General features: G+C 43.0%; 1 protein-coding gene across 7 annotated transcripts in view; it reads left to right on the plus strand.

Moving 5' to 3' along the window:
- MARK1 (microtubule affinity regulating kinase 1) overlaps positions 1–26,949 on the plus strand; it is a 126,231-nt gene that overhangs the window by 87,663 nt on the left and 11,619 nt on the right. For 2 of the 7 annotated variants that reach the window (XM_021064328.1, XM_021064330.1), the window contains exons 8-16: positions 4,648–4,884; positions 4,972–5,091; positions 13,766–13,865; positions 15,141–15,253; positions 17,319–17,472; positions 17,774–17,967; positions 21,272–21,372; positions 22,623–22,787; positions 24,179–24,433. In XM_021064328.1, coding sequence (XP_020919987.1) covers positions 4,648–4,884; positions 4,972–5,091; positions 13,766–13,865; positions 15,141–15,253; positions 17,319–17,472; positions 17,774–17,967; positions 21,272–21,372; positions 22,623–22,787; positions 24,179–24,433 — 1,439 coding nt within the window. Of the gene's footprint in view, positions 1–4,647; positions 4,885–4,971; positions 5,092–13,765; positions 13,866–15,140; positions 15,254–17,318; positions 17,473–17,773; positions 17,968–21,271; positions 21,373–22,622; positions 22,788–24,178; positions 24,434–26,949 lie in introns of those variants that run through there. The other 5 variants (XM_021064329.1, XM_021064331.1, XM_021064333.1 and 2 more) reach the window with 4 other exon arrangements.

Below are 26,949 nucleotides of genomic sequence, written 5' to 3' on the forward strand. Positions count from 1 at the left end.
ACCCCTAGCCTGGGAACCTCCATATGCCAGTGCTCATCCTCGCATTAAAAGTCAAAGAAACAGGAAACGTGTTAAACGTTTTTAAGAACGTCAGATGCACGTGGTCAGTGTGAGCTAGCGTACTTGGAATAAGAAATGTGTGATAGTCAAGCAGCGGCTGTGGCAGTGACTACTGAGGGAACTGATTTCCTTTGCTTTGGGTGCCCCGAAGAGGGATTGCTGAATCACATGGTGGTGCTATTTCAGCTTTTGTGGAAGCTCCATACGGCTTTCTGCAACGGCGACACCTCTTTGCCATCCTCCCAGCTGTGCTCAAGGGTCCCAGTTTCCCCACATTCTTGGTGACACTTGTTATATATATTTGTCCGATGGTAGCTGTCCTGACAGGTGTGGGATAACACCCCATTGTGGTTTTGATTAGTGATGGGGAACAGCTTTCCGCATACCTGATGACCATTTGTGTCTGCTTTGGAAAAATGTCTGTTTAGGTGTTTTGCCTGTTTTTTAATCTGTTTATTTTTTGGTATTGAGCTATATGAGTTCCTTATGTATTTTGGATCTTAACTCTTTATTAGATGTATGGTTTGCAAATATTTTCTTCTATCCTGAGGGTGTCTTTTCATTCTGTTCATGATTTCCTTTGCTGTGCAGAAGCTTTTCAGTTGGACGTAGTCTCACTTTTCTGTGCTTTGCTCTGGTTGCCTGAGCTTTTGGCGTCTAATCCAGAAAGTTAATAATATTGTATTGAGCACTGGAGGTGGACTGAGAGAGTAGATTTCAGGTGTTCTCATCACCCATATGGGGAAAAAAAAGTAACTGTGAGCGAATAAGTCAGTTAGCTTGATTTAAGTAATCATTTCATTATGTGTATCAAGTTATCATGTCGTATACCTTAAATATATGGTTTTTATTCTAAAAATAACTATAAAAAGAAACAAAGAGTTGGGGCCAAGTCGATTTTTTTTTTTTTTAATGAAGATAGAAAGCTCTAGGTCTACAAAAGTCTTTTTTTTTTCCTTTTTCTCTATTTTTCCAAATTTAACTTGTATGTTCCTCACCTAGAAATCTTTTTTTTTTTTTTTTTTCCACTTCTTTTGCCATTGCCTCTATCAGTTACTGGCACTAGTTCGTGTTAGATTTGAACTGTTTTAAACAGCTGTTGAAAGTCTAATCTTGTATTTTGGCTCCTTTTCCTGAGCTTATGGATTTTCTACTGCTCCAAAATATTTCTATTTCTCAGTTTCCTTCCTCAGCTATTTTAAGGGAAACCACTGGCACAAAGAAAGAGAAAGAAGAAGACTCTTTCCCTGCCCATGTGTTTGACTCCCAATTTGTCATCTCGTCTCTTATATGAAAAAAAAAAAAATCTGCAAAAAATCCTGATCAGCACGCTGTGTTTTCCCTCAAGCCCGGGGAGGGCTTTCCTGTCTGCTCTTGGAAGGACGCCTCTAAGCCCACTCCCACTCTCTTCTTCTAGGGCAGGCTTGGTACTTGCTATCCATCCAGATGTCTTGAGAGAGACTGGAAAAGTCTACCTTGCTCTTCGATGGCCTCAGAAATTTAGTGACCAGGCCTTTATATCAGAACATCAGAGTAACCTGGTTTTGTAACACAGTCCATAATTTTATGATCTAATATAAATCTCCAAAATCTGTGTGCTGTTGTAATATTTATGCCATAAATGATACCACATTTTTTGGCATATTTTGGGATGTTAGATGTATCTTTATTTTCTCAAAGTGAAAACAAATATCCCAAGCTAGGGTGCTTTAAATAAAGAACAGAAGAAGGAGACAGGGAGGAAAGACCCGTGCAATGGGCAGGTGCCTGCTCTGCCAACTGAGTGCTGGGCCCTCCAGTGATATAGAGAAATCTGGTTTTCATTTTTGTCAGGTTTTGCTCCTTTTTGTAACCTGAGAAAACACATGTACAAGCTAAGCTTTCACTTTGTTAGTCCCTCCGTTGTAATGTAGAGTCTGAAACAAAACATGTAAAATCGAATCCTTGGATTTTACACATAAAACACAGCTTTTTATAAATTGCTTGCATTTATAAAAGGTACATTTAAAATGTTTTCATTGATAAATAATCCAATGGACCTATACGGAACCATAAAAAACCTAGAATTGCCGTAGCATTTGTGAGGGGGGAAAAAAAGCAGGAGGCATCACTCTCCCAGACTTGAAACAATATTAAAAGCTGTAGGAATCAAAGCAGTGTGATCTTGGTGTAGAAACAGACATAGTGATTGATGGAACAGAAGTAGAGAGTCTCGAAATAAACCCAGACACCTGTAGTCGATTCATCTTCAACAAAGGAGGCAAGAATATCAAGTGGGAACAAGACAGTCTTTTCAGCAAGTGGTAATGGGAAAACTGGACAGCTACCTGTAAATCAGTGAAACAGGAACACACCCCCACACCATGTACAAAAATAACTCAAAATGGCTTGAAGACGTAAACATAAGACCCGACACCATCAAACTCCCAGAAGAGAACATAGGCATAACATTCTCTGACATCAACTATGCAAATGTTTTCTTAGCTCAGTCTCCCAAGGCAATAGAAATAAAAACAAAAATAAACAAATGAGACCTAAACTTACAAGCTTTTGCTCAGCAAAAGAAACCATTAAAAAAAAAAAAAAAAAAGGAAAAGAACCTACAGAATGGGAGAAAATGAGAAAATAGTTGCAAATGATGCAATCAACAAGGGCTTAATCTCTAAAGTATACAAACAACTCATATACCCAATAGCCAAAAAAAAAAAAAAAAAAAAATTGAAAAATGAGCAGAAGACCTAAATAGACATTTCTCCAGAGAGGACATGTGGACATGTGGATGGCCAGTAGGCATATGAAAAGATGCTCTTGGAGTTCCCGTCTGGGCTCAGCAGAAGCAAATCTGACTAGCATCCATGAGGACGCAGGTTCAATCCCTGGCCTTGCTTGGTGGGTTAAGGATCCAGCGTTGCTGTGAGATGTGGTGTAAGTTGCAGATGCGACTCGGATCCAGCATTGCTGTGGCTGTGGCATAGGCCAGTGGCCAGAGCTCTAATTCGACCCCTGGCCTGCGAACCTCCATATGACTTAGGTGCGGCCCTAAAAAGACCAAAAAAAAAAAAAAAATGCTCACCACCACTAATTATTAGAGAAATGCAAATCAAAACTATAATGAGGTACTACCTCACACCAGTCAGAATGGCCATCATTAAAAAATCTATAAAAAACAAATGCTGGAGAGGATGTGGAGAAAAGGGAACCCTCCTCCACTGCTGGTAGAAATGTAAATTGGTACAGCCAGTATGGAAAACAGTATGGAGGTTCCTCAGAAAACTACAAATAGAATTACCATATGATCCCACAGTCCTACTCTTGGGTATATATCCAGACAAAACTGTAATTCAAAAAGATCCATGCACCCCTATGTTCACTGCAGCTCTATTCACAACAGCCAAGACATGGAAACAACCTAAATGTCCATCAGCAGATGACTGGATGAAGAAGATGTGATACATGTACACAGTGGGATGCTACCCAGCCATAAAAAAGAGCAAAACAATGCCATTCACAGCAACATGGAGGCAACTAGAGATTATCATACTAAGTGAAGTCCGTCAGAGGAAAACAAATGCCGCATGAGACCAGTAATATGTGGAAACTGAAATATAGCAGAGATCTACCCAACAGAAACAGACTCACAGACATGGAGAACAGACTTGTGGTTGCCAAAGGCGGGGGTGGGGCTGGTGGTGGAAGGAGTGGGATGAACTGAAGAGTTTGAGGTTGAAAGATGCAAGCTATGGCACGTGGAATGGATAAGCGGTGAGGCCCTGCTGTACCGCACAGGGAACTATATCCAGTCTTCTGGGATAGACAGTGATGGAAAAGAATATTTAAAAAAGAGTGTGTGTGTGTGTGTGTGTGTGTGTGTGTGTGTGTGTGTGTGTGTGTGTGACTGAGTTAATTTGCTATACAGCAGACATTGGCATCACATTGTAAATCAACTATACTTTTATTTAAAAATTAAAAAATAAAGTTTTCTTATTGAATGATTCTGACTTAGGAAGATTTTAGAAAACCAGCATTTCAAAACATGGAGAGGAAATCACTTCTTTCTTACCATAATAAACCTCTAGAAGAGAATCTCATTTTTGAAAAAACAAAAGGGGCTTTTTTACATTTACATAAGACGTAATGGAGGCCAGATTATACTATATTGTTTTACGGAAAGAACAGAATTTTGTTGAGGAAGCCTTTTGCCAGAGAAGATAAGGAATGGATTCAGTAGTTACAGACTTAGATTCTTCAGCATAGGTCACAGTAAGGTACAAATCAGGATGTTTCTTACCATGAGGGGGGAAAAATGGGTTTAACATAACCTATGAAAGGAAATGACGTTTGAATACCCTTTCTTAAACAGTTCCATACATGCCTGTAAACGGAGCTTTCCTCTGTGTTAAAATGCAGTCTTATCTGGATGTAATTCCGAACAGTCATGACTGAAGTACTATACTGGCCTCAAAAAGGTGATGTTAGGCTTGACAATGGGAGACAAGACATAGGCGTTCTGAGATCTGATGCAGGGACGATGGATGCTTTCTTTTACGTCGGCTCTTCATGTTGTCCTTTTTGTGATTTTCCTCGTAGGCTGAGAACCTTCTCCTTGATGCTGACATGAATATTAAAATTGCTGACTTTGGTTTTAGTAATGAGTTTACAGTCGGGAACAAGTTGGACACGTTCTGCGGGAGCCCCCCGTACGCGGCCCCGGAGCTCTTCCAAGGGAAGAAGTACGACGGGCCCGAGGTGGACGTCTGGAGCCTCGGCGTCATCCTCTACACGTTAGTCAGTGGCTCCTTGCCTTTCGATGGCCAGAATTTGAAGGTACCCGCTCATCCCAGTAGTCACGTTCTGTCCCCAAGCACGAGGATGGCAACAGCCAGCGAGACGTTTCTGTTTTTGCCTTGGAAGGAGCTGCGGGAGCGAGTCCTGCGCGGGAAGTACCGCATTCCCTTCTACATGTCCACCGACTGCGAGAACCTCCTGAAGAAGCTCTTAGTGCTGAACCCCATAAAGAGAGGCAGCCTGGAAGTAAGTCGGCTTTGTCCCCCCCCGAAGGTAAAGGTGCACCCTGACCTTATCCGAGAGGATGGAAGAGCATGCCCATAGGTTCTCGAACCCCTGTGGGTTTTTTTTTTTTTTTTTAGGAAAATTGCCAAATCGCCGAATTTGCCTTTGATTAGAGCTAGACAAAATCCCCTGACACTTGCCCGACTCAAGAGCTGGGCAATAGTGCACTCCTGTTTCTTCTTTGTCCTGCAGGGAAGTGTTAAATTCAAACAATCAAAGTAGGGATAAAATTGACCTCATTGAAGAAGGGCAAAAACCTAGCCTCTGTCAGAAGTTGCTTGGCTCAGTGCCGAAAGCTTGTCCTCATTAAGTACAACTATTTCAGGGATGAAAGTGAAAATTCGAATCCAGCGACTGCTTCATGGCTGTGTCTGAAGTTTGTATCTGTTAGTGAAAATTTAGGTAGGTCCCTACATTTGAGGATGTTTACCTAGGACTCGTCAGCAGCAGATTGTTCATGTCTTACCACGCTGTTGTGTTGCCGGCATACATGGCATACGGGAGGTTATTTATTTATAATCATAGGAGCTCTTGTACGTGTGCGAAGTACGTTAACATACGTTACACCCCGTAGCGTCAGAGGTTCCCATAACCAAAGGGAGTGATGTATTTCTTAAGTATTTGGTCCGTCTGCTTTTAGGAATATTTTAGTCTCTGCTAAGATGATTTCAGGGATTCAGCAGGTGGTGTTTGCTGTTACTTTTTTGTCTGCATTTATTCGCCTTAATAGGTGGGGTAGAAAGTTCAGAGAATTAACCTCACTTAAACTGCCCTTGTTGAGCATAGCCGTGGGGCTTGCTGGCACGGATTCCATGCTGCTTAGGGGGCAGCCTTATCGTGAGCCGCCCCTGGGTGCAGAGCTCTGAGGTTAGTTGGGGCTTTGTAATTTCATCACCACAGTACTTGGCACTAAAAGACAGAGGATGTTTTGGTGGAAGTTAGCGGATGGTGGCTCTTCCATAGGAAATTACTTTGCATGCTTTCTATCAGTGAATCACTTATCAGATAATTTTTTATTGAATTATTTGTTTCAGTGTGATTAGTTCCTTCCTATGGTTTTTTTTCTTTGAGGATAAAAGGATACATTACTAATGTCTTAATAGAGAAATCTCTGCAGTAAAAAATGCCCACTTTCATGCTATCACTCTTCTAAACTTACTTTCCACCATGAAAATAGAAAATTCTGTGAAATAGTTAAAAGGTGAAATTGACTCTCGTATCCATTCTAAAATGTTGTAGGAACGTAAGACCCACTTGCATCCTTGGAGCCTGGTCTATCAGAATGTCACGTGATAAAATGTCTAGAGTTGAGACATCAGCTCAGCATCCTTGGAGCCTGGTCTATCAGAATGTCACGTGATAAAATGTCTAGAGTTGAGACATCAGCTCCTGTGAACAGAACAGGAAGACCCCACAAGAAATATTGGGGGCAGGAGATACTACAGATCTCTCTGGATGATTCATCACATGTACCTGGTGTCTTAATCACGGTTAATTTACAGAAACCGAATTTTCCAGTCTTTTATCCTCAGCATTAAAATATGAAGGTTCGGGAGTTCCCATCGTGGCGCAGTGGTTAACGAATCTGACTAGGAACCATGAGTTTGCGGGTTTGATCCCTGGCCTCGCTCAGTGGGTTAAGGATCCGGTGTTGCCGTGAGCTGTGGTGTCGGTCGCAGACGAGGCTCAGACCCTGCATTGCTGTGGCTGTGGCTGTGGCGTAGGCTGGCAGCTACAGCTCTGATTAGACCCCTAGCCTGGGAACCTCCACATGCTGCGGGAGCAGTCCTAGAAAAGGCAAAAAGACAAAAAAAAAAAAAAAGAAGGTTTAAAGTATTAGAATTCTCTGATTCTCTGAATAGAATTTATTTAAAAGCCAAATGATCATTTTAAAGATATTTGCTCATTAGAAGCTTAACTTGATGTATTTGAATATAGTCTGGAACTTCCTGCTCCAGTTTTGTCAAAACTTAAATTTCCCTCCACTAGTCTGCATTGGCAATACTGTCATAATATTGCAGATGTCACCATGCAAAGGCTGGTCTGCTTCACACCTCCCAGAAATGACTTTCCAGAGAAACATGATGCTGGTCCTAGTGATTTTTTTCTAATTTTAAGAAACTCCCCTTGAAGTAACAGTGATGTGGAAAATTAGATTAGTTTTCTTTTCTTTTTTTTTTTTCTTTTCAGGGCCCCACCTGCAGCATATGGAAGTTCTCCAGCTAGGGGCCGAATGAGAGCTGCAGCTGCACAGCCACGGCAATGCCAGATCCGAGTTGCATCTTCAGCCTACACCGCAGCTTGCGGCATCTCAGAATCCTTAACCCACTGATCGAGGTCAGAGATTGAACCCGCATCCTCATGGATGCTATGTTGGGTTTTTAACCGGCTAAGCCACAATGGGAACTCCTTCACTTTTATTTTCAAAACAACTTTATCATCAACTTTACAACAAAAAACATCCATAAACTATAAAACAGCTGTTTTTAAAACACCAGTCTTCAGTGTGTAAACATAAATTTGTATATAGTAACAACGTTCTCATGTCATGTTGCATCCTTTTTTAAAAATTTTTTTTATTTCTCATTTTTAGGGCCAATTCTGCAGCAAATGGAAGTTCCTGGGCTAGGGGTCGAATCTGAGACATATCAGTGACCTACACCACAGCTCGCGGCAATGCCAGATCCTTAACCCACTGAGCGAGGCCAAGGATCGAACCCATGTCTTCATGGAGACTAGTCAGATTCTTAATCTGCTAAGCCACAAGGGGGATTCCCATCCTTTTTTTTGTTTGTTTTTAAACTTTTTTTAAACTAAAAACTAAACGTTTTTAGTGTGTACTCTGCTTTATTATGAGAGTGACCCCCCTGTCCTTGTGAATAGCAGTATTCTTCTCCTTGGATTGTGTTATCAGCCTTTATTTGCTTGTTGCATATTGAGTTGTTTTTGCTCAAATTAATGCGCAGTGCTTTTTCTCTCTGGGGTATGTGCTTCGGTAAATTCTCCAGACTGTCATTACTAGGTCAAAGGGTATAAACAGTCGGCTGGATCCCATGTGTCATTGCCCAAAGATGGGGCGTGACCTGAGGCATTTGAAGATGCCAGCTCTGCGCCACCTGTTTCAGTATTGGATAGAATAGTTTCTAGTATTTGGGCCCTTCCTCCCCCCATTGGTAAAGCATGTTTATTTTGTCCTCATGTTTGATTGGGACTTTCCCCCTGCAGAATTTAGGACATTTTTTCCTTCTTTTCTGTGTACATCGTTGTTGAGAAAATGAATGGTTGTCTGTGTTTGGTGCCTTTCTAGTAGTAATACAGTTTGTCATAATTGCTTTAACTTGTATTCTTTCATTAGAGATAATGCTCCATATTTTTAATGAATAGGTTATGCGTGCTCCTTATATAAGCTCTCTGTGTCTCTTAACTGCCTTTTAAAGAAATCTGGTCGATCAGCTTTGTAGACTTGTGTCAGCCTTGTACATTTTGATATGAAATATTCCCTTGTTAATTCCCATTTTTTTTAAAAAATAGAACTTTATGTATTTTTCAGTGTTACCTGAGTATCATGCATTATTGATGAAACTCTAATCTTTCTTCACTCTGTAACTTGCTAATATTGAGATTTGATATAAAGAATTTTGATTTAAATGATCTGCTTATTCTCTTATTAAATTTCTTATTTAACTTACACACCTTCCTATTGCTTCTCATATATGACTCTGTACTTTATTAAAACATTTCTTAAGGCCTTATAAGTTATGTACCTTATTTGTCCTTCATGACAGTAAAATTAATGAAATTAACTTCACATTTGCCTTGCTTACCCTATGGTTGTTTCTAGATCTATAAACAGCTACGGAATTTTTTGCAGGTTGTGTATCTGAATGCTGACAGCTAATCACACTCTTAATGGGAGGGACAGTATCCATATGATTTTAACAGGATTTGTCTCTTATGTTGTGCACTGTTTGTTTTTCCCCCCTATTTATTGGAATATCGGTGTGTCTGGATTATTCTTTTTGAGAAAACATCACTAAGGACTTAAGCTCATTTGAAAGACCGGAAGTGTTGATGTCTCGCTTGTGCTTGTTAGTTTTCTTCTTTGCCCAGCCTCATTCATTATAATAACAGACATTCAGAGAGCTCCCCTTGAAAAGTAATGTGTTGATAAAAGGAATGTTAGATTCCGTTCTTTGTTCTGATGTGTCTGCGTGTGGAGAGGTGGGATTTGGTATAGATTTGTTTTAAGCCTTTTTGAAGACTTTCACTTTTAAGCATTGTCTGAGCTGCCACCTCTGTGCCCCCCTTCGTCCCTCTCTCAGTGCAGTGCAGCTGCAGAGGTAAGTTATCAAGGACTAGATGCGCTGGATGAGAAGGACTGTGTGTTCAGCTCTCCCTCCATATCTTCGAGGGATTGGTTCCAGAAACCTCTGTGGTTGCTCAAGTCCCTTATATAAAAGGGTGTGGTGCTTGCAGATAACCTGGGCCCATCCCTCCGTATGCTTTCCATCATCTCTAGGTTATTCAGACACTTGGTGCAGAGTAAATGCTGTATAAATAGTTGCTGGTGTGTCACAAATTCAAGTTTTGCTTTTTGGAACTTTCTGGAATTTTTTTTTTTTCTGCATAGTTTCTGTTAAAATCCAAAGATGCCGAACGTAGAGATACTGGGGGCCATCACTCCCCCTCAGCTATCCTAAGTGCTGTTGCTGCAGATGCTGCTGACAGCTACCTAGGCTTCTGCCAGACATACTCTTAGGGGCTGGGGGGAGAAGAGGAACAGGAGGGACTTTGATATTTTGGAAAATCGTGTGGCAGGAATTTACAGCTCTGCTTTATCCTTCCTTTTCCCCCCCTGATGTCCACCCTCCTTGACGCTTTTACTTTATTGATGATCACTGAAGGCTAATTATTTTTAAAAATTTGTAATGGGTCATTTGAGCTAAATTACTTGGAGAATGAACCTACACTACCATAGATAGCTCCAGGGGGCTCTAAGAATTAAGTTATGTCTGCAGCCTAGTCTGTTGTGTGCTGTACACACACACCAAGTGTTCTGTCCATTCATCTGGCGAAAAGCGCGTAGGTTGCTGCCGTGTTTCGTCTGCTGTAGGTAGTGCTGCAGTGAACTTGGAGTCCAGATCTCTCCTCAGGGGGGTGATTTCATTTCCAGCAGTGGACACAAGGAAATAACTGCCGTTTACTGTAACATGCACAGACCCTGAGGGCGTTACACCAAGTGAAGCAAGTCAGACAGACAGACAGATGCTGTATGATCTCACTTACAGGTGGAATCAAAAAAAAGAAAAGAGGAGTTCCCATCGTGGCTCAGTGGTTAATGAATCCGACTAGGAACCACGAAGTTGCGGGTTCAATCCCTGGCCTTGCTCCATGGGTTAGGGATCCGGTTTGCTGTGAGCTGTGGTGTAGGTTGCAGACATGGCTCAGATCCCACGTTGCTGTGGCTCTGGCATAGGCCGGTGGCTACAGCTCCAATTTGACCCCTAGCCTGGGAACCTCCATATGCCGCAGGAGCAGCCCAAGAAATGGCAAAAGGACAAAAATAAATGAATGAATGAATGAATGCATGAATGAAAAACTGAACTTAGGGAGACAGAACAAATGAGTGTTTGCCAGAGGCAGGGGGTGGAGGAAATGAAGGAAGATGATCAAAGGGTAAAAACTTCCAGTTATAAGATAAATAAGTTCTGGGAGATAATTTACAGAATGGCAGCTGTAGTTAACCATACTGCATCTTGTATATTTGAAAGTGTTTTGTTTTTTTTTTTAATATTGATTGGATGCTTACTTTTTTTTCTTTTCTTTTTATGGTTGCACCTGCGGCATATGGAAGTTCCTGGGCTAAGCGTTGAATTGGAGCTGCAGCTGCTGGCCTACGCCACAGCCACAGCAACACAGGACCTGAGCTGCATCTGCGACCTGTACCACAGTTTGCAGCAACACAGGGTCCTTAACACACTGAGCAAAGCCAGGGGTTGAACCTACATTCTTATGCACACACTGTCGGGTTCTTAACCCACTGAGCACAATGGGAATTCCTAAAATTCGTTAAGAGAGTAGATTTTAAGTTTTTTTTTTTTAATGTTCATAGCAGTTTAATTCATAAGCAGCCCAAAATCAATATAAGCAAAGAGCCTATCAACGAGAATTTAAACAAGTGGTGGTGTATGTCCATATAGTGGAGTACTATGCAGCCATAAAGTAAACTACACACAATATGGATAAATTTTAAAAACATGTTGAGCAGAAGCCAGGCACAAAAGAGTACATATTTTGTGATTCCATTCATGACACTCCAGAAAAGGTAAAACTATAGTGACAGCAGGTAAGTAGTTTCCTGGGCTTAAGTTCTTATCATAAGAAAAAAATCCTAACTGTGTGAGGTGATGGACGTTAACTTGCTGTGGTAATCATTTTGTAAGATACGTATAGTATATCAAGTCATGTTGTACACCTTAAACTAATACAAAGTTACATGTCAATTACATGTCAATATAATTAACATGTCAACAAAATCTCTATAATGGGGAAAAGGAAAGTGGTAACTCCTATAAGAGTTACACATCTACGTGATCATACTGTAAGCGTGTATGATGTATCTACAAAGTTTAATTAAAATATCTCACCATCTCGTGACCAACATCTTTGGAAAAATCCTTCTACCTGGCATAGCAGTATTCTTTTTTTTTTTTTTTTTTTTTTTTGTTTTTTTTTTTTTTTTTGTCTTTGTTGTTGTTGTTGTTGTTGTTGCTATTTCTTGGGCCGCTCCCGCGGCATATGGAGGTTCCCAGGCCAGGGGTCGAATCGGAGCTGTAGCTACCGGCCTACGCCAGAGCCACAGCAACGCGGGATCCGAGCCGCGTCTGCAACCTACACCACAGCTCACGGCAACGCCGGATCGTTAACCCACTGAGCAAGGGCAGGGACCGAACCCGCAACCTCATGGTTCCTAGTCGGATTCGTTAACCACTGCGCCACGACGGGAACTCCATCATAGCAGTATTCTTAGAGACGCCATTTATTGGAGATCTGCTCTGGAGTTCTTGCCTTCTGCTTAGTGACTTTGGCTAAACAGTATTAAGTGAAGGGGAGGTGCCTGAGCAATCAAGAGGTTAGCCTCAAGAGATCTACGTAATTATTTTGTAGTACGTAGGATATTGGCAAATAAAGTATAGAGATAGAGAGTATACTCTGCAGAACCCGGAAGAAGAATATTAATGTATCAGCACCTAGACTGTTCCCGAATGAAAACCTGGAATCCTATAGTAATAGAAAATTGAAGAACTTTTCTAAACTAATACAGAATCAATCCCCATTCATTTGCCTTTGCCAATGCTATTCACATAACATAAATGTATCCTCTTCACAATTTTAAGTGTACGTTACATACAATACTGTCAACTCCGCACAGCAAATCTCTAGAACTCTTTCATCCTGCAGGACTGAAACTATACCATGGAACATCAGCTCCCTCTTGCCCCCTCCTTCCAGCTCCTGGCATACTACTTCCTGTTTCCATGAGTTTAATTATTTTAGATATTTTATGTAAGTAGAATCATGCAGTTATTTGACTTTTTTTTGACTGGCTTATTTCCCTTAACAGTGTCCTCCAGATTTATTCGGGTTAGAGCATGTGACAGAATTTCCTTTATTGAGGCTGAGTAATATTCCATTGTATGTCTCTACCACATTTTAAAATGCATCTTCATCAGACATTTAGATCATTTCCACATCTTGGCTGTTGTGGATAGTGTTGCGGTAAACATGGGTATGAAATGTCTCTTTAGGATCCTCTTTTCAGTTCTTTTAGATACATACCCCACAGTGAATTGCTAGACCATACAGTAGTTCCACTTGTACTTTTTTGATGACCCTCCATGCTGTTCCCACAGCAGCAGCCCAGTCACGCCGACAGTGCCCAAGGGTTTCTGTTTCTTCCCATTCTCACCAGCACTTGTTATCTGTGTTTTTTTCAGCCATGGCCATCCCAACAGATAGGAGGTGACAGCTCATTGTGGTTTTAATTTCTCTGATGATTGGTGATGTTGGGTGTCTTATATTCTTGTTGGCCATTTTTATATATTCTTTGGAGAAGTACCTATTCAAGTCCTTTGCCCATTTTTTAATCAGGCAGGGTTTTTTTTTTTTTTCCAGGATCTCTTCCATCCTAATGTTTTAGTAGGTAATGATTTTTAAATATAGCCATATATTTAGTAGAAGACCGGGGCGGTGGAGGGGGAGAAATCTCTGTTAATCTTACCGGTGAAAAACTATGAGGCAGAGGTCAAAAGAGTAGGTTTTTATGTTAAAATTTTCAAATGTGGAAATGCTTCTTTTAGAGGACCATGAGCACCAGGCAGTATATTTTGAATCGATTCGTCAGGTGAGTGTGAGGGCTGGTGGTTGTAATTGTCCTAAGATACGTCACTCTGTCCCAGAGGCTTTGACCTCCTGTTAGCCTGCGAATCCAACTAGACACAGTAACTTTAATTGGAAAATGTCACCTGATTCTTGTCAACTGAACTGGTTAACTTCACATTTACTAAAATAAAGCTGATATAAGTGGTTGAATGTCCTGATTGGCCAAACGTAATGTGGGGTTTTTTTTCCCCAGCAAATAATGAAAGATCGGTGGATGAATGTTGGTCATGAAGAAGAAGAACTAAAGCCATATGCTGAGCCTGAACCAGATTTCAATGACGCAAAAAGAATAGGTAAGTGTTTCAGTATCGTGAGAGGTTCTGTCCCTAAGCTAAAGGAAGCCAGCGTCCTCCAAAACTGTGAAAATAAGAAGCAATTTTTATTTGAAAAACACTTGCATTATCATCTTTTCTTTCTCCAGATACACATTAAACATGACAAAATTCCTTATTTTGTTCTAATTTGATTGTTGACAACAAGGATATAAACATTAAAATAATGTAGGTAAACCCCATTCTTTTCTCCCAGTAATCCCTAGCAGGAGGAATGGCTGATTTGGGTATCAGCCCTGTTCAGACTGAAACATATCAGAGAAACATAGCATGTATTTTAACCAAAAATGGGACGCACGGAGGCGGACGGGAGGAACACGCTGGCTCCCCCTCTGTCTCCCACCGTCCCAGCAGGTCCCGTCCTCCGCCGCCCAGTCAGCGCTCTGCTCCCAGCCTGGTCTCTCGGCTTTGTTCCCAGCGCCGTCAGAAACTCACCGCTGCATCATCTCAGCTCTGCTCCCGTCTAGCTCGAGGGCAGAGTGGCAGCGGCGGGGCCTTCTGGGGTGTTAGGAGGCTGATCAGGAGCGCTGTGGCGTTCAGGCCTTCCAGAGCGTCCACCTGCCTTCGGATCAGAAAGCAGGACTTGCTAAGAGCTGAGAGAAACCACTCCATGCGTGGCTGAGGCTGCGTCGGGGGAAAGAGGAGGTGTTCTGTATATGCCACAGAGAGCTGCATGCTGTGTCTGAGTGTCTGAAGGAACTCAGCTCCAGGATGGGCTAAGCGATGAGAAATGGAGTAGGCCCATGAATGTATTAACCCGGGGTGCAGGTAATTTCTGCATGACTAATTTGGATGTACAGTATCTTTGAATATATGGTGTATATTAATGAGAATTTTTTGGTGTTTTGTTTTGTTTTTGTTTTGTTTCTTAGGGCCGCAGGTGTAGCATATGGACGTTCCCAGGCTAGGAGTCAAGTCAGAGTTGTGTGTTGCCTGCACCAGAGCCACAGCAACTCAGGATCCGAGCTGCCTCTGCAGCCTACACCACAGCTCACAGCAACACCGGCTCCTTAACCCACTGAGCAAGGCCAGGGATCGAACCCACATCCTCATGGGAGTTCATTACTGCCGAGCCACAACAGGAACTCCCAGAAGGTTTTATAATTAAAGTTAATACACTTTAAAATTTCAGAATTTAGTTTTCATATCTAATGTAGACATACTTGCCCATTTTGTTGATTTTTTTACTAAAATAAACCCATTTTCAGAAAATTTGCATTTTTTTTTCATTTCTAGACATCATGGTCACCATGGGTTTTTTACGAGATGAAATAAATGACGCCTTAATAAATCAGAAATATGATGAAGTCATGGCTACTTACATTCTTCTAGGTAGAAAACCACCTGAAGTAAGTTATTCACCTTTTCAGATTCATGTGCATTATTTTTTGAGCTAAGTGACAACTCAATATAGATATGATGTTAGCAAATATATTCTATGTGGTATCAAAAATATGATAAAGATACTAACATTTGTATTTGTTAGAATTCAGAATTTACGTTGCTACGTTATGAGGTAATCTTCTTTCCGAACACTGAGAGAGATTCTGTTTGGAAAGAGTAGGGCTAGCGCCCTGCTAGGCTCTAGGAGCGCCGGCCACAGTCAGGTGGGTCTTGGCGACTGGCAGCCCCCGGCCCCGGGCATCCATGTGCAGCAGCCCTGCCACAGGTAATAGGTCGTTCCGGGTGTGCAGACGAGATGGTAACTGCAACAAGAGGAAGTGACAGCATTTGAAACAAAACGTAGAGGTGGCAGCCGAGGAAGAGGTAGTTTGGTGACAGTTCGTGCCTGGCCTGGTAGAGCGTCCAAGTGTTTCAGCACAAGCAGTCGGGAATTCTCAAGGCCAGTCGAGACCTACGGTAGGAAGAGAGAGTCAGGAATTTACTGTATGCCTGTGGCCACTGAACCACAAGCGGCAGGTGGCCTGTGGGACAGCCAGTGTGAGGTATAAATGGAGAGTCAGCAACAGAGCCCAGAGCACCGAGGGCTGGTTGGAAATTGGGCATCTCTGGGAGGCATTTTATGGGCCAGACTGACATCACTTAGAGTTGGATAGTAGCTATTAGTGAGGCAGTACGCTCGGCCGACCTCTACCCAACTTACCTGTCCCCGAACCCAAGCAAAGGCTGGAATAGAAAGATTAGAAGCTCTCTCTGCTCTCAAGGGAAGGGGCCCTCCATCTGGGGAGGAGAGGAGCCGTCCATCGTGGGGCAGTGTGGACCATTCCGATGAGCAGGCTGTCCAGAATGTTCTGGGACCTGCATGAGGCCAGGCACCCACCACAAGCTACCACACGTGACGCAGAACTAGCAGAGTTGCTGACCTGCCAGAAATGAGGGGTCAGAGCCCCTCAGGTTTCTGGCCTAGGTGACTGGTTTTGTGAGACGTACTTGCCAAGATCAGAAAAGAGTGCACTTCAAGTTGGGGAGATGGGAGGTTCGTTCAGCTCAGGGCGGTTGAATTTGAGATTCCTGTTGGAGCTGTGTGACTTAGGCAATTTGCTTGATTTCTCTGGGCCTCAGAGGTTTCCTGGCCTATAAAATGAGGATAACAGGACCTACCTGTGAGGGCCATGGAGAGGGTTTAAGTGAATGAATGCTTCTCAAGTCCTCAGAACAGTTCCTGGCACATCACTGCATGCTCGGTGTTAGCAAGTGTCTTTTAACCTTTTCGGCCCTGATAGCACTCTGCTATTTATCGTCAGCATCTTAACATGAATTTAGATTTCCCATTGCAATGCCAGTGATGCAGTCAAAAGTTTGCTAGCAACAGACAGCCTGTGTTTGTGTCCATAGCGAGGGGTGGTGCGTCAGCCCCCAGTTTACCACGCTGAGTTCTAGGTAGATGCAGGTTCTCAGTCAGAACCAGTAAACCATATTTTGTGCTGTAGGTGTGGCAGAGAGAGCAAAACAAAACAAAAAACGTGCGTGCGTGCGTGTGTGTGTGTGTGTGTGTGTGTGTATGAAGTTAAGATTTTTTATATTATCCTAACTTTGAATCCCATTTCTACCTGAGTTCAAATCCCCAAGATGTCTCTTGAATCCCTCAGCTTCTGTTTTTCCATCTAAAAAGTGCACGTTAATAAATCCTAGGTTTGTTGTAATGATTGAACAAAGTCACGTATATAAAGAGCTTCGCTTGGCGCCTCGTGTATCGTAACCCTTCAATCATTGGTAGCTCTTTTTTGGTGTTTTGACTGAGGACCCAAAGCCATTGGTACGCAGTAACAGAAGCTGGCACATACTGTTCTCTCCCTTCCTGTGGGCCAACTCGCAGTTCTGTAGCCAAACTTCTTCTTTTTTAGTTCCGATCACCCCTTGTGTAGCTGGAATAAACTAGGAAATGAAGAGCACACACTGTTTCTGTGCACTCTTTTTTGTTTTAAATGCTGGCGGTCTTTCTTCTTCTTGCAGTTTGAAGGCGGAGAATCATTGTCCAGTGGAAACTTGTGTCAGCGGTCGAGGCCGAGCAGTGACCTCAACAACAGCACCCTGCAGTCCCCTGCTCACCTGAAGGTTCAGCGGAGCATCTCAGCCAATCAGAAGCAGCGGCGCTTTAGTGATCACGGTGGGGAAAAGTCCAATAAGTGGAAAGACGGAGTGAGCCTGCCCAGACTTGCTTTTTTTAAGCACAGTGCCTTCACTTTTTTATGTTCTTGTGTCATTCCCCGTTATCAAAGATTGATACTAGTGAATGAGAAACGAATCCTGTTTTCAGGGGCTGACGTCATTTTTGTAATCAGACAGTTTAATCTCAGTTCAGAGTATAAAACAGGCAAATGAAGATATTTATAATACAGAGTTTTTGTTCTCAAGAAGAAAATACGTCCGTTGCTTTTCAGCTAATTATGCTCTTTCTCAAATCACAGCTGGTCCATCCATTCCCCCTGCCGTATCATATACCAAAAGGCCTCAGGCCAACAGCGTGGAAAGTGAGCAGAAAGAGGAGTGGGACAGAGATGTGGCTCGTAAACTTGGCAGCACAACAGTTGGATCAAAAAGCGAGATGACTGCAAGCCCTCTTGTAGGGCCGGAAAGGAAAAAGGCTTCAACTAGTCCAAGTGTGAGTTCAGAGTCTGGCATGTCGTCATAGGCTGCAGTTATTTGTCAGAGTTTGTGTTGAAAGACGTGTTTTTTAATCTCTATCTTTTTTTTAAGTTCCAAAATCTTAAAGTGAATCATACCTTTAAAGAGCATGGAAAGGGGGCCAAGCTTCTCATAAATGCAGTTTAAGGACAAAAAACCTGAATTCTTAATAACATTTAATCTTACCACAAATGGTACTTTAAGCTTTCCTGCTTCATTTTTCACGTCGGTAAGACTTACTTGATATCACATTGGTGCATTTAATTTTATGTTTACCAATAAACTGTTCAGTGAAGGCAAACTACAACAAAAAACAATTCAGAAAGGTAACTCACATTATTCACTTAAAAAGCAAACTACAGAAATCATATAATGGGAGCTGGAAAACAGACTGAGCTGACCCCCTGTAAGGCAGCAGGAGAGAATAAAAAATATATATAAAAGAAAACCAGGGAGTTCCCAGTGGCACAGTGGTAACGAACCTGACTAGCATCCATGGGGGCATGGGTTCAAACCCTGGCCCCATTCAGCGTCAAGGATGCTGTGAGCTGTGGTGTAGGTCACAGATGCAGCTCAGATCCCGAGTTGCTGTGGCTGTGGTGTAGGCCGACAGTTGTAGCTCCCATTCAACCCTTTGCTTGGGAATTTCCATATGCCTTGGGTGCAGCCCTAAAAAGAAAAAAAAAGAAAACCAAGATATACAAAGGATAGAAGTAGAATTAGTGATATTTAGGAAGTAGGAATTTGGAAAGGAAAAGGGGCAAAATGAAGGGGAGGAAATATTTGAAGACATAATAGCAATAAAAAGAGATGAAAAACTTCACATTAAAAGGATTCAGAAATGCAAACAGAAGCCAGAAGGAAAACCTACTCCTGGGCTCATTAAAATAGTATATAAAGACACCAACACACAAAGACAAAGATCTTTACAGCTTCCAGAATAAGAGAGCAGATGACCTTAAAAGGAATAAGATTCAGACTGGTAATCAGATCCCTCAATGGCAACATGGATGCAGGGAGATAAATGAATTAAATATATGTATTATATATATTAGTATATAAAAATATTTTAAATAAAAATTTAATATAAAATTAATATAAATTATATATTAAATTATATTTTAATATAATTATAAACTACATATTTTATATGTATTTTTAAGTATCAAAAGACAAGCACATTGAGCCCAGAATTTTATATCCAACCAAATTATCATTTAAATGTAAAGATATGATAAGCAAACTCTTACGAATAAAATATCTCAGCTCTCGGAGTTCCTGTTGTGGCTCAGTGGTTAACGAATCCGACTAGGAACCATGAGGTTGCGGGTTCGATCCCTGGCCTTGCTCAGTGGGTTAAGGATCTGGCGTGGCCGTGAGCTGTGGTGTAGGTCGCAGACGTGGCTCGGATCCTGTGTTGCTGTGGCTGTGGTGTAGGCCGGTGGCTACAGCTCCGATTTGACCCCTAGCCTGGGAACCTCCATATGCTGTGGGAAGCAGCCCAAGAAATGGCAAAAAAGACAAAACAAACAAACAAAAAACTCAACTCTGTCGTGATACAGTGACCCATTTGAAAACACTGTACTGTTTTAAGGAAGTACCCTTACTGGAGGAGAAACATGTCTAGAATTCCGCTGTAAAATACACAGGAGTTGAAAACAGTCAACTGGCTTATAAAAGTATGTACATGGCAACATACACCAAAAAGACAAATAGTGAAAATTCAGAACCAAAATTTTGGACACTGTCCAGGATAGGATAGGAATAGAGATGAAAGGAAAGGCAGATGCCTTGGAAAGGAAGATGGGATTAGTTTAAGAAATGAGTACAGACAGCCCTCGATTGAATCCGCAGGCACAGGCTGGTGGCTATGGGGAGGGGCTGACTGTACTCGGCCACCTCATAGGCAGGACCTGAGCCTCCCTGGCTCATGGAATCTACAGGGGCTCCTGGAACCAATCCCCCGAAGATTGCAGGGGCGAGCAAAAATGAGTTCAGAACGTAAGGGCAAGAAATATAAGAACAAAAATAAAATGGATAACTTTTAAGCCAATAGAAGAAAAAAAATTGACCTAGCTTATGGAAAGTAGGAGAGAAAAAAGAAAAAATAAATAAAGAGAAACATATAATGGTACCAGAAAGCCCAACATAACCTTAATTGTAAAAGGGTTAAATTCCCTAATACCCAGTGCTTTATATAGTTCATTGAATCCATATTTTTAAAAAATATGTAATTTATCACCTCCTAGTCAGTGAAATAGATGGATAACCAGGTGTGTATACAACCACGTTAAGAATTAATGGGTATAACTACTTACATGCCAACTGATCTTTTTGGAAATGGTTTTAACCACAGTAGGGTTGAGTACATTTTGTTAAAGCAATTTTTTAGATAAGCCATCATTTCCTCTTATCTAAACATCAGCTAGAGGACAGTTTCCAGGGTGTCATCACCCCATGTGACAGAAAGAAAGAATTTTGTCCCTTATTTCCTGCCACTCCTCTAGATTACCTGTCACTTGACTCAGCTTGGTCTTATTCTCCCATGACTATACTCAGCTGCCTGTTTCCATACTTGTCACCGTGTGATGCTCTAGCTTAAAGTCCCCTCCACTATGGAAATCCCGTTTCTGTTTGTGCTTCCTGGACGCAGCCTCCTGTGACTGAATTCTCCAAAATGATCTTATCAGCCTTTCTCTTTTCGGGACCATGTTATTTCACTCCTAAATCTGTAGCGCTGGAAAGAAGATGTCATCTCAGAGTGGCACTGCACTCATCTCTCCTGGCGGCCTCCGTTGGGCCTGCCTCTGACCCTGGAGCTTTAGTGGCTGTGGGGGTTTCCCAAGCAGGTGCAGGTGGCCAGCCACAGGCTTCCGGGAGGCCCTCTGTCCACAGGGCCCTAGGTTTCCTGTTGGTGATGCTCTTAGCGTGGGGTTGTCTCTCACGCTTAGCATCCCTCACACTGCCTGTGCCATTCCCCTGGCCTTCTCCCCATCACCAGCTTACAAAGCCATGAATAAAACTTAGCTTTTTTGGTTGCTTTCAAACCACCACTCATCACAGCTATAGGACGGCAGCTAGAAGAACTGTCAGAAGCTTGCTGTGCTTTGCCTGTATTCCTGCAGGAGGAGGGAGGTGGGAGACAGAGCTTGTTAATATAAGATTCTGATAAAAAGCTACCATGGATTTTTTTTTTCATACTGATTTGCAGCTTAAATTCATTTCCTTGACTTTCCACAACTCCAGCTAGAATTTGTTAATGTCTTTTTTCCTCCTTAAAGAACAATGTGTATCCTGGAGGCAGCATGGCGAGAAGGAACACATACGTCTGTGAGAGGACCACAGATCGATACACAGCCCTGCAGAATGGAAAAGACAGCAGGTGCGTGTCCTGGGTGGCAGGTACTACTGCTTTTGTCATTGCTTTGCCTTAGTGCTCTTGGTAAAACCCCTGTAGCCGAATGGGTCTAAAGGAAAGGAAACACAAAATAACTAGTTTAGATTGCAGCCAGCCATTCTCACTAAGCCGTTGCCCCTTCGGTACCAGAGTGGAATAGTGGAAAAATATTTGGGGGAAACAGGAAATTAATCTCTTAACCTGTGGTTTTCTGAATAAAATCTGATAATAACTATTTCCTTGTAGAGCAAAGCCTATCAAACTGTTCTAATCTGATCTTCATAATTTGAGTCTTGTTCTTTCATACACCTGCTGCTTCCTTACCTTCTTCCTTCGCCTCCTCATCAAGTCATCGTTCTATCTCAATAATGGCTTTGTTCTCCAGCCTCTAAAGAAATGTGACTATTTCAACGGATCATTGAGAACTGTACAGTTTTCAATGTGGTTTATTTTAAATGATGATACATCATGTTATTTTTATTATTTAAAAAATTTAACTTCTCATCATGAGTGAGGACTTGCTCATCAATGTATTACAGAAGGGCAGAGGGTGTCAGTTCCAACAAAATTCTCTAATACAATTACAATAAAATAGAGAATTTTATTAGAACTGACACCGACAGACCATTCTTACATATATTTGTTTCCTGTCAATTAATAGACAAAGTAAGTGTAATTATAAGGCACAGAAAGGTAAACATATCTTCCTTAGACATAAGCTCCTTTAGGCTAGAAAGGTTGTTGGGAATTGATTTCTAACTTATTCTTTTTCCTGTATTTTAGATCCTAATCTGCAGCTCCTTTAATCTGTAGCCGTTTTTAACCCGTTGATTCTTGTCTGTGAGCTGAAATGTTCTGATGCTGTTTCCCGAGATAGGCTTTTTGCTGCAATTATGAATTCTTACTGAGTCATTAACAGTGGACCACAGCAGTGCGTCACACCAGACTGATTTTTGGAAAGTAAAAAATGTCTCCAGCCATAATCATTTTATCCTTAAAATGATCTCATACTTTTCAGGTTCACATAAAACAGAAATGTGTGAGATCTTTCCATGGAAGGTGGTGATAAATTCACCCTGGACACTTGTAACAAGACTGTTGTTTTGTTAGTTACTATGAATGCCACTAATGTTGCTTTCTTTTCAGTGTTTCAGTCATGAAAGGTGAACATTTTAGTAAACTGCAGCTTTTCTTTTTACGTTTCCATGTTCTCCTCCACCGTTTTACGTGGAAAGCCTCACGGAGATGTCTGCGAGCAGCATATCTTCCGCAGGCTCTGCCGTGGCCTCTGCTGTCCCCTCAGCCCGACCCCGCCACCAGAAGTCCATGTCCGCTTCTGGTCATCCTATCAAAGTCACACTGCCAACCATTAAAGACAGCTCTGAAGCTTACAGGCCCGGGTAACATGCTGGTCGTATTTCATTTTGTTTGTCGTTAAGCATTTTTTAAAAGATAGCACCATATGAAAATACATGCTAGCCATCACGTTAAGAGCCTTTCGAGAAGATTCAGTGTTTGTGGCAGAGGTAAAGTTGGATTGTAATGTAAACTTACTGCATCCTCTGTTATCAGAAGTGTTGCTCAGGCTTTCTCCCTATGGCTCAGTGGGTTAAGGATCTGGCGTTGCTGCAGCTGTGGCCTAGATCACAGCTCTGGCTCAGATTCAGTCGCTGGCCCGGGAACTTGCATGTGCTGTGAGTGTGGCTGAAAAAGGAGAAAAAAAAAAAAAATGTTGCTCATAATTTAAATCATTTTCTAGAGGAATTTTCTACAAGGATTTTGTTTTCAATCCATCCGTACAGTAAAGAGTTGTTGCCTAATTTATCATTTAGGTAAGTTGAGGTTTTATGATTTGAACCCCCCACCCCCATGAGACTGGGAGTTGAGACCTGGGATTCTTCCTGGCTCTGGCCAGTCACTTGTTCTTTAATGAAACTGGGTTTTAGTTTTCCAGTCAGTGAAACAGATGATCTGGAAGCGCTCTCTCAGGTACAGAGCGAGATGATTGTTTGTGTGGCATCTCTGTATGTTAAGGTTTCTCACATTCAGGAACGTGTTTGACAGTTAATCATATCTGTGGTGTCCCACAGCATCTGCTATCACTGATGCCTAAATTAGGATTATTAGGAAATGAACCTTCTCTTCAGAGGCTTCCTGATATAAAATTCGTGTTCCACATGCTGAATGGTTTTAAGACAATAGTTTTTTTTTTTTTTTAAGTATGCAGTGCCCTTTGGCATTCCCTGATACTTAAGAGTATTTACCTTGTTTTAGTAATTTCTTTTCCCTTCTTTCTTTTCTTTTTTTTTTTTTTTTTTTTTTTTTTGCTTTTTTTTAGGGCCGTACTACCAATATATGGATGTTCCCAGGCTAGGGGTCAAATGGGAGCTCTAGCTGCCGGCCACGGCCACAGCCACAGCCACACAGGATCCAAGCCACACCTGCCACCTATACCACAGCTCAGAGTCACGCCAGATCCTTAACCCACTGAGCGAGACCAGGGATGGGGCCCATGTCCTCATGGACACTAGTCAGATGTGTTTCTGCTGAGCCACCGCGGGAACTCCATGTTTTGGTAACTTCTTCATTTTCAGTTAACTGAACCATTTATCAGGCACTGAGTCTGAAAGGCCAGTGATGAGGCTACTGGAGTTACGCTGGGCATCGCACCTGTGCTGTGACCCAGTGGCACAGGCCCAGCAGCCGGAGCCACAGTGGTTTTCTTGCCGTTTCGGGCCCGAGGGAGAGCCCCCCGTGTGGTTTCCGAGTAACGCACCTGCCTTTGCCCCAGCAGTACGAGCCAGCGAGTGCCTGCCGCGTCCCCCTCGGCTCACAGCATCAGCGCCAGCACGCCCGACCGAACCCGCTTCCCCCGGGGCAGCTCGAGCCGCAGCACCTTCCACGGGGAGCAGCTCCGCGAGCGCCGCAGCGCCGCCTACAGCGGGCCGCCCGCCTCCCCCTCGCACGAGCCCGGCGCCTTCGCCCACGCCCGGAGGGGCACGTCCACCGGTATCATAAGCAAACTCACCTCCAAATTCGTCCGCAGGTCAGTACCCAGCTGCTGCGCTGTTTCGCGTCCTCTAGGACCTGGGCAGCAGTTTTGTTTTCTGTCCTCTCGGCAGTGATCTTCCGAAATGGTTTTACGACATTTCATTAGCCGTGCTCTCTTTTGCAGAAGTTTGAAAGAGAAAAAAAAAAAAAAAAAATCCAGGAAGACATAAAGCCTTTTCCCTTAAGAAAGAGAAAGAAAGAAAAAAAAAAAAAATGAGTGAGATGAACGTTTGAAAATTTCATGAAACAGAGTGGAAAGAGCAAGACTTGATCTCAAAAATGTGTGTTTTAACAAAGGGTATCACCTGCTTCAAAGCCTCAGTTTAGAAGGAGGAATTAAATATTACTTTAGACTTATCCTCCAAATAGAATTTCTTATTTTGAGAATATTATTCAGTTGCTCGCTAACAATGTATCTGTAGTTTACCTTTTATCCTTCCCTGTGAAAAGCCCCTGTACTGAAATCATACAGATGACTTATATAATTTAACATCATAAAATCTTAACACAGTAAATACAAAATGAAGACAAGTGTAGCACCTAGTCCAGTAAAATAGTGTATGCAGTCTTTTCTAGAAAGTAAAAGCATAAATGTACAATTCCCATGGATTGTTATACAGGCTGCTGAAGTCCAAGCAGGTTGACATAAGTGTGATCTATTGGTAGGTGCTACTAGAGCCCATGAGAGTCCCAGCGGACAAAGCCCTGTGCCTGGTGCTGAGTGGGACTCCAAGATGGAGAGATTCGGACAGGCTGAAAGGGACAGGCTGGAAACAACCAGCCACAATGTAAAATAGAGCATGAACCCAAAGAGAAGCATGAGCAAGGCGCTGGGGGCTGCAAACTCGGGAGGAAGTTAAGGCCCCACATCAGGCAGTTATTTGAGCAAATAAGAAGTTATGGGGGTTCCTGTTGTGGCTCAGTGGCTTACGAACCTGACTAGTATCCATGAGGGTGCAGGTTCAATCCCTGACCTCGCTCAGTGGGTTAAAGGATCCGGCATTGCTATAATTGTGGCGTAAGCCAGCAGCTGCAGCTCTGATTTGACCCCTAGCCCGAAACTTCCATGTGCCGCAGGTTCAGTCCTAAAAAGCAAAAGCAAAAAAAAAAAAAAAAAAAAAAAAAAAAAAAGTTATGGGTAAGAAAATGTTATGCTTGCTTTAAAAATATTAATTAAATGATTTTTAGTGTTATTAGTGTTCCTAGGATCTCAAAGAGTGTGGAAGAGAAGCAGCAGCCTCTTGCCTTTTTCTGTGGAGCTGTTTATAGACTCTCCATGGCTCCATTTGCCCAGAATCACACAGCTGAATTTTTCTTTTTAAATACCCTGGTGGAGCATCAGTTTCTAATGGTATCAGTCTGTGATTTTGTGCCACTGGGCAGTTACCATGCAGCATGACCCCTCTATAAGGAGAGACCTGAAAGCTCACGCACAGAGTCCGAGTGACAGTGATGGCAGAGCTGGCGGACCATCTGCCGGGTACCGGTTGGAATTTGGCCAACAATTTAAAGCCATTTTTAAAAGCCAGTAGCTTCTCCTAGTTAAGCCAGGATTAATTTCAGGTGAAGGGAAACAGGTTTAAGTTTAATGCTTGATTACTAATCGCACACTGAGCATTGTGCCACGGGTTTTTCTTGCAGTAAAAATGTGGCTTCTAGAAGGACCATGGTAAGGAGCAGCGGCAAGAAGTTATGGGGGTTCCTGTTGTGGCTCAGTGGCTTACGAACCTGACTAGTCTCCATGAGGTCGGGCTGGGGTGTCAGAGTGAGGGCCTGCCGTGGAGACGGCTGCTGGGGGTGAGGATAAGATTGCCCATAGGCGCTGAGCAAGTGTGAGGACCTGCGCCCCTGGGCCTTCCATCAGGCACCGGGTGGGCTTGATGCAGCCCTGCCTGAGACCCAGCCCGGCCCCCCTTCAGCGAGAGCGCACTGTCCTGGGGCCCTTCGCCTGCACCCGGTGGAAACATTTTCCTCCCTTGGCTTCCTCCCTCTCGGTTGGGGCCGCTGTCCTTTCTCAGACTCCTTTCCGGTTCTTTTAGGTCCCTTGCCCTTCTCCCCACCTTGAAACACCATGGTGCCCTGTGTTCTTTGGGCACTTTCTCTTCTCCCGTTATCCACACTCCCCATGGGAGCTCACTCAGGCCCCAGACTGTAGATTCCTTCGTATACTAGTTTATATTCTTAATCCGGGCCACCCCTCTGCACGACAGGCTCATAAATCCACGTGTCGTAGGCTCTCAGACCGATCGTGCTCAGGGCTCGGCCCCAGCCCCCTTCCCTGAACCTGCCCCTGCCTCCTCTTCACCATCGGAGGTGATGGCTGCAGGTCCTTCTGGGTGGGGTGCTGGGACCTCGAGGCTCGGTTACCCTTGACGCCTCCTTGGCTCACAGCGCACAGCAGCTCCATCAGCGCTCGTGCTGCCTCCGGCTTCACAGTGTTGCCGGACTCGGCCGCTTCCGAGGCCCCAGCACTCGGTCTGAACCACTGCTGATCTTCCACCTCCGCACCGC

The sequence above is a fragment of the Sus scrofa genome, chromosome 10 (assembly GCF_000003025.6).
Source record: "Sus scrofa isolate TJ Tabasco breed Duroc chromosome 10, Sscrofa11.1, whole genome shotgun sequence".
NCBI classification, from domain to species: Eukaryota; Metazoa; Chordata; class Mammalia; order Artiodactyla; family Suidae; genus Sus; species Sus scrofa.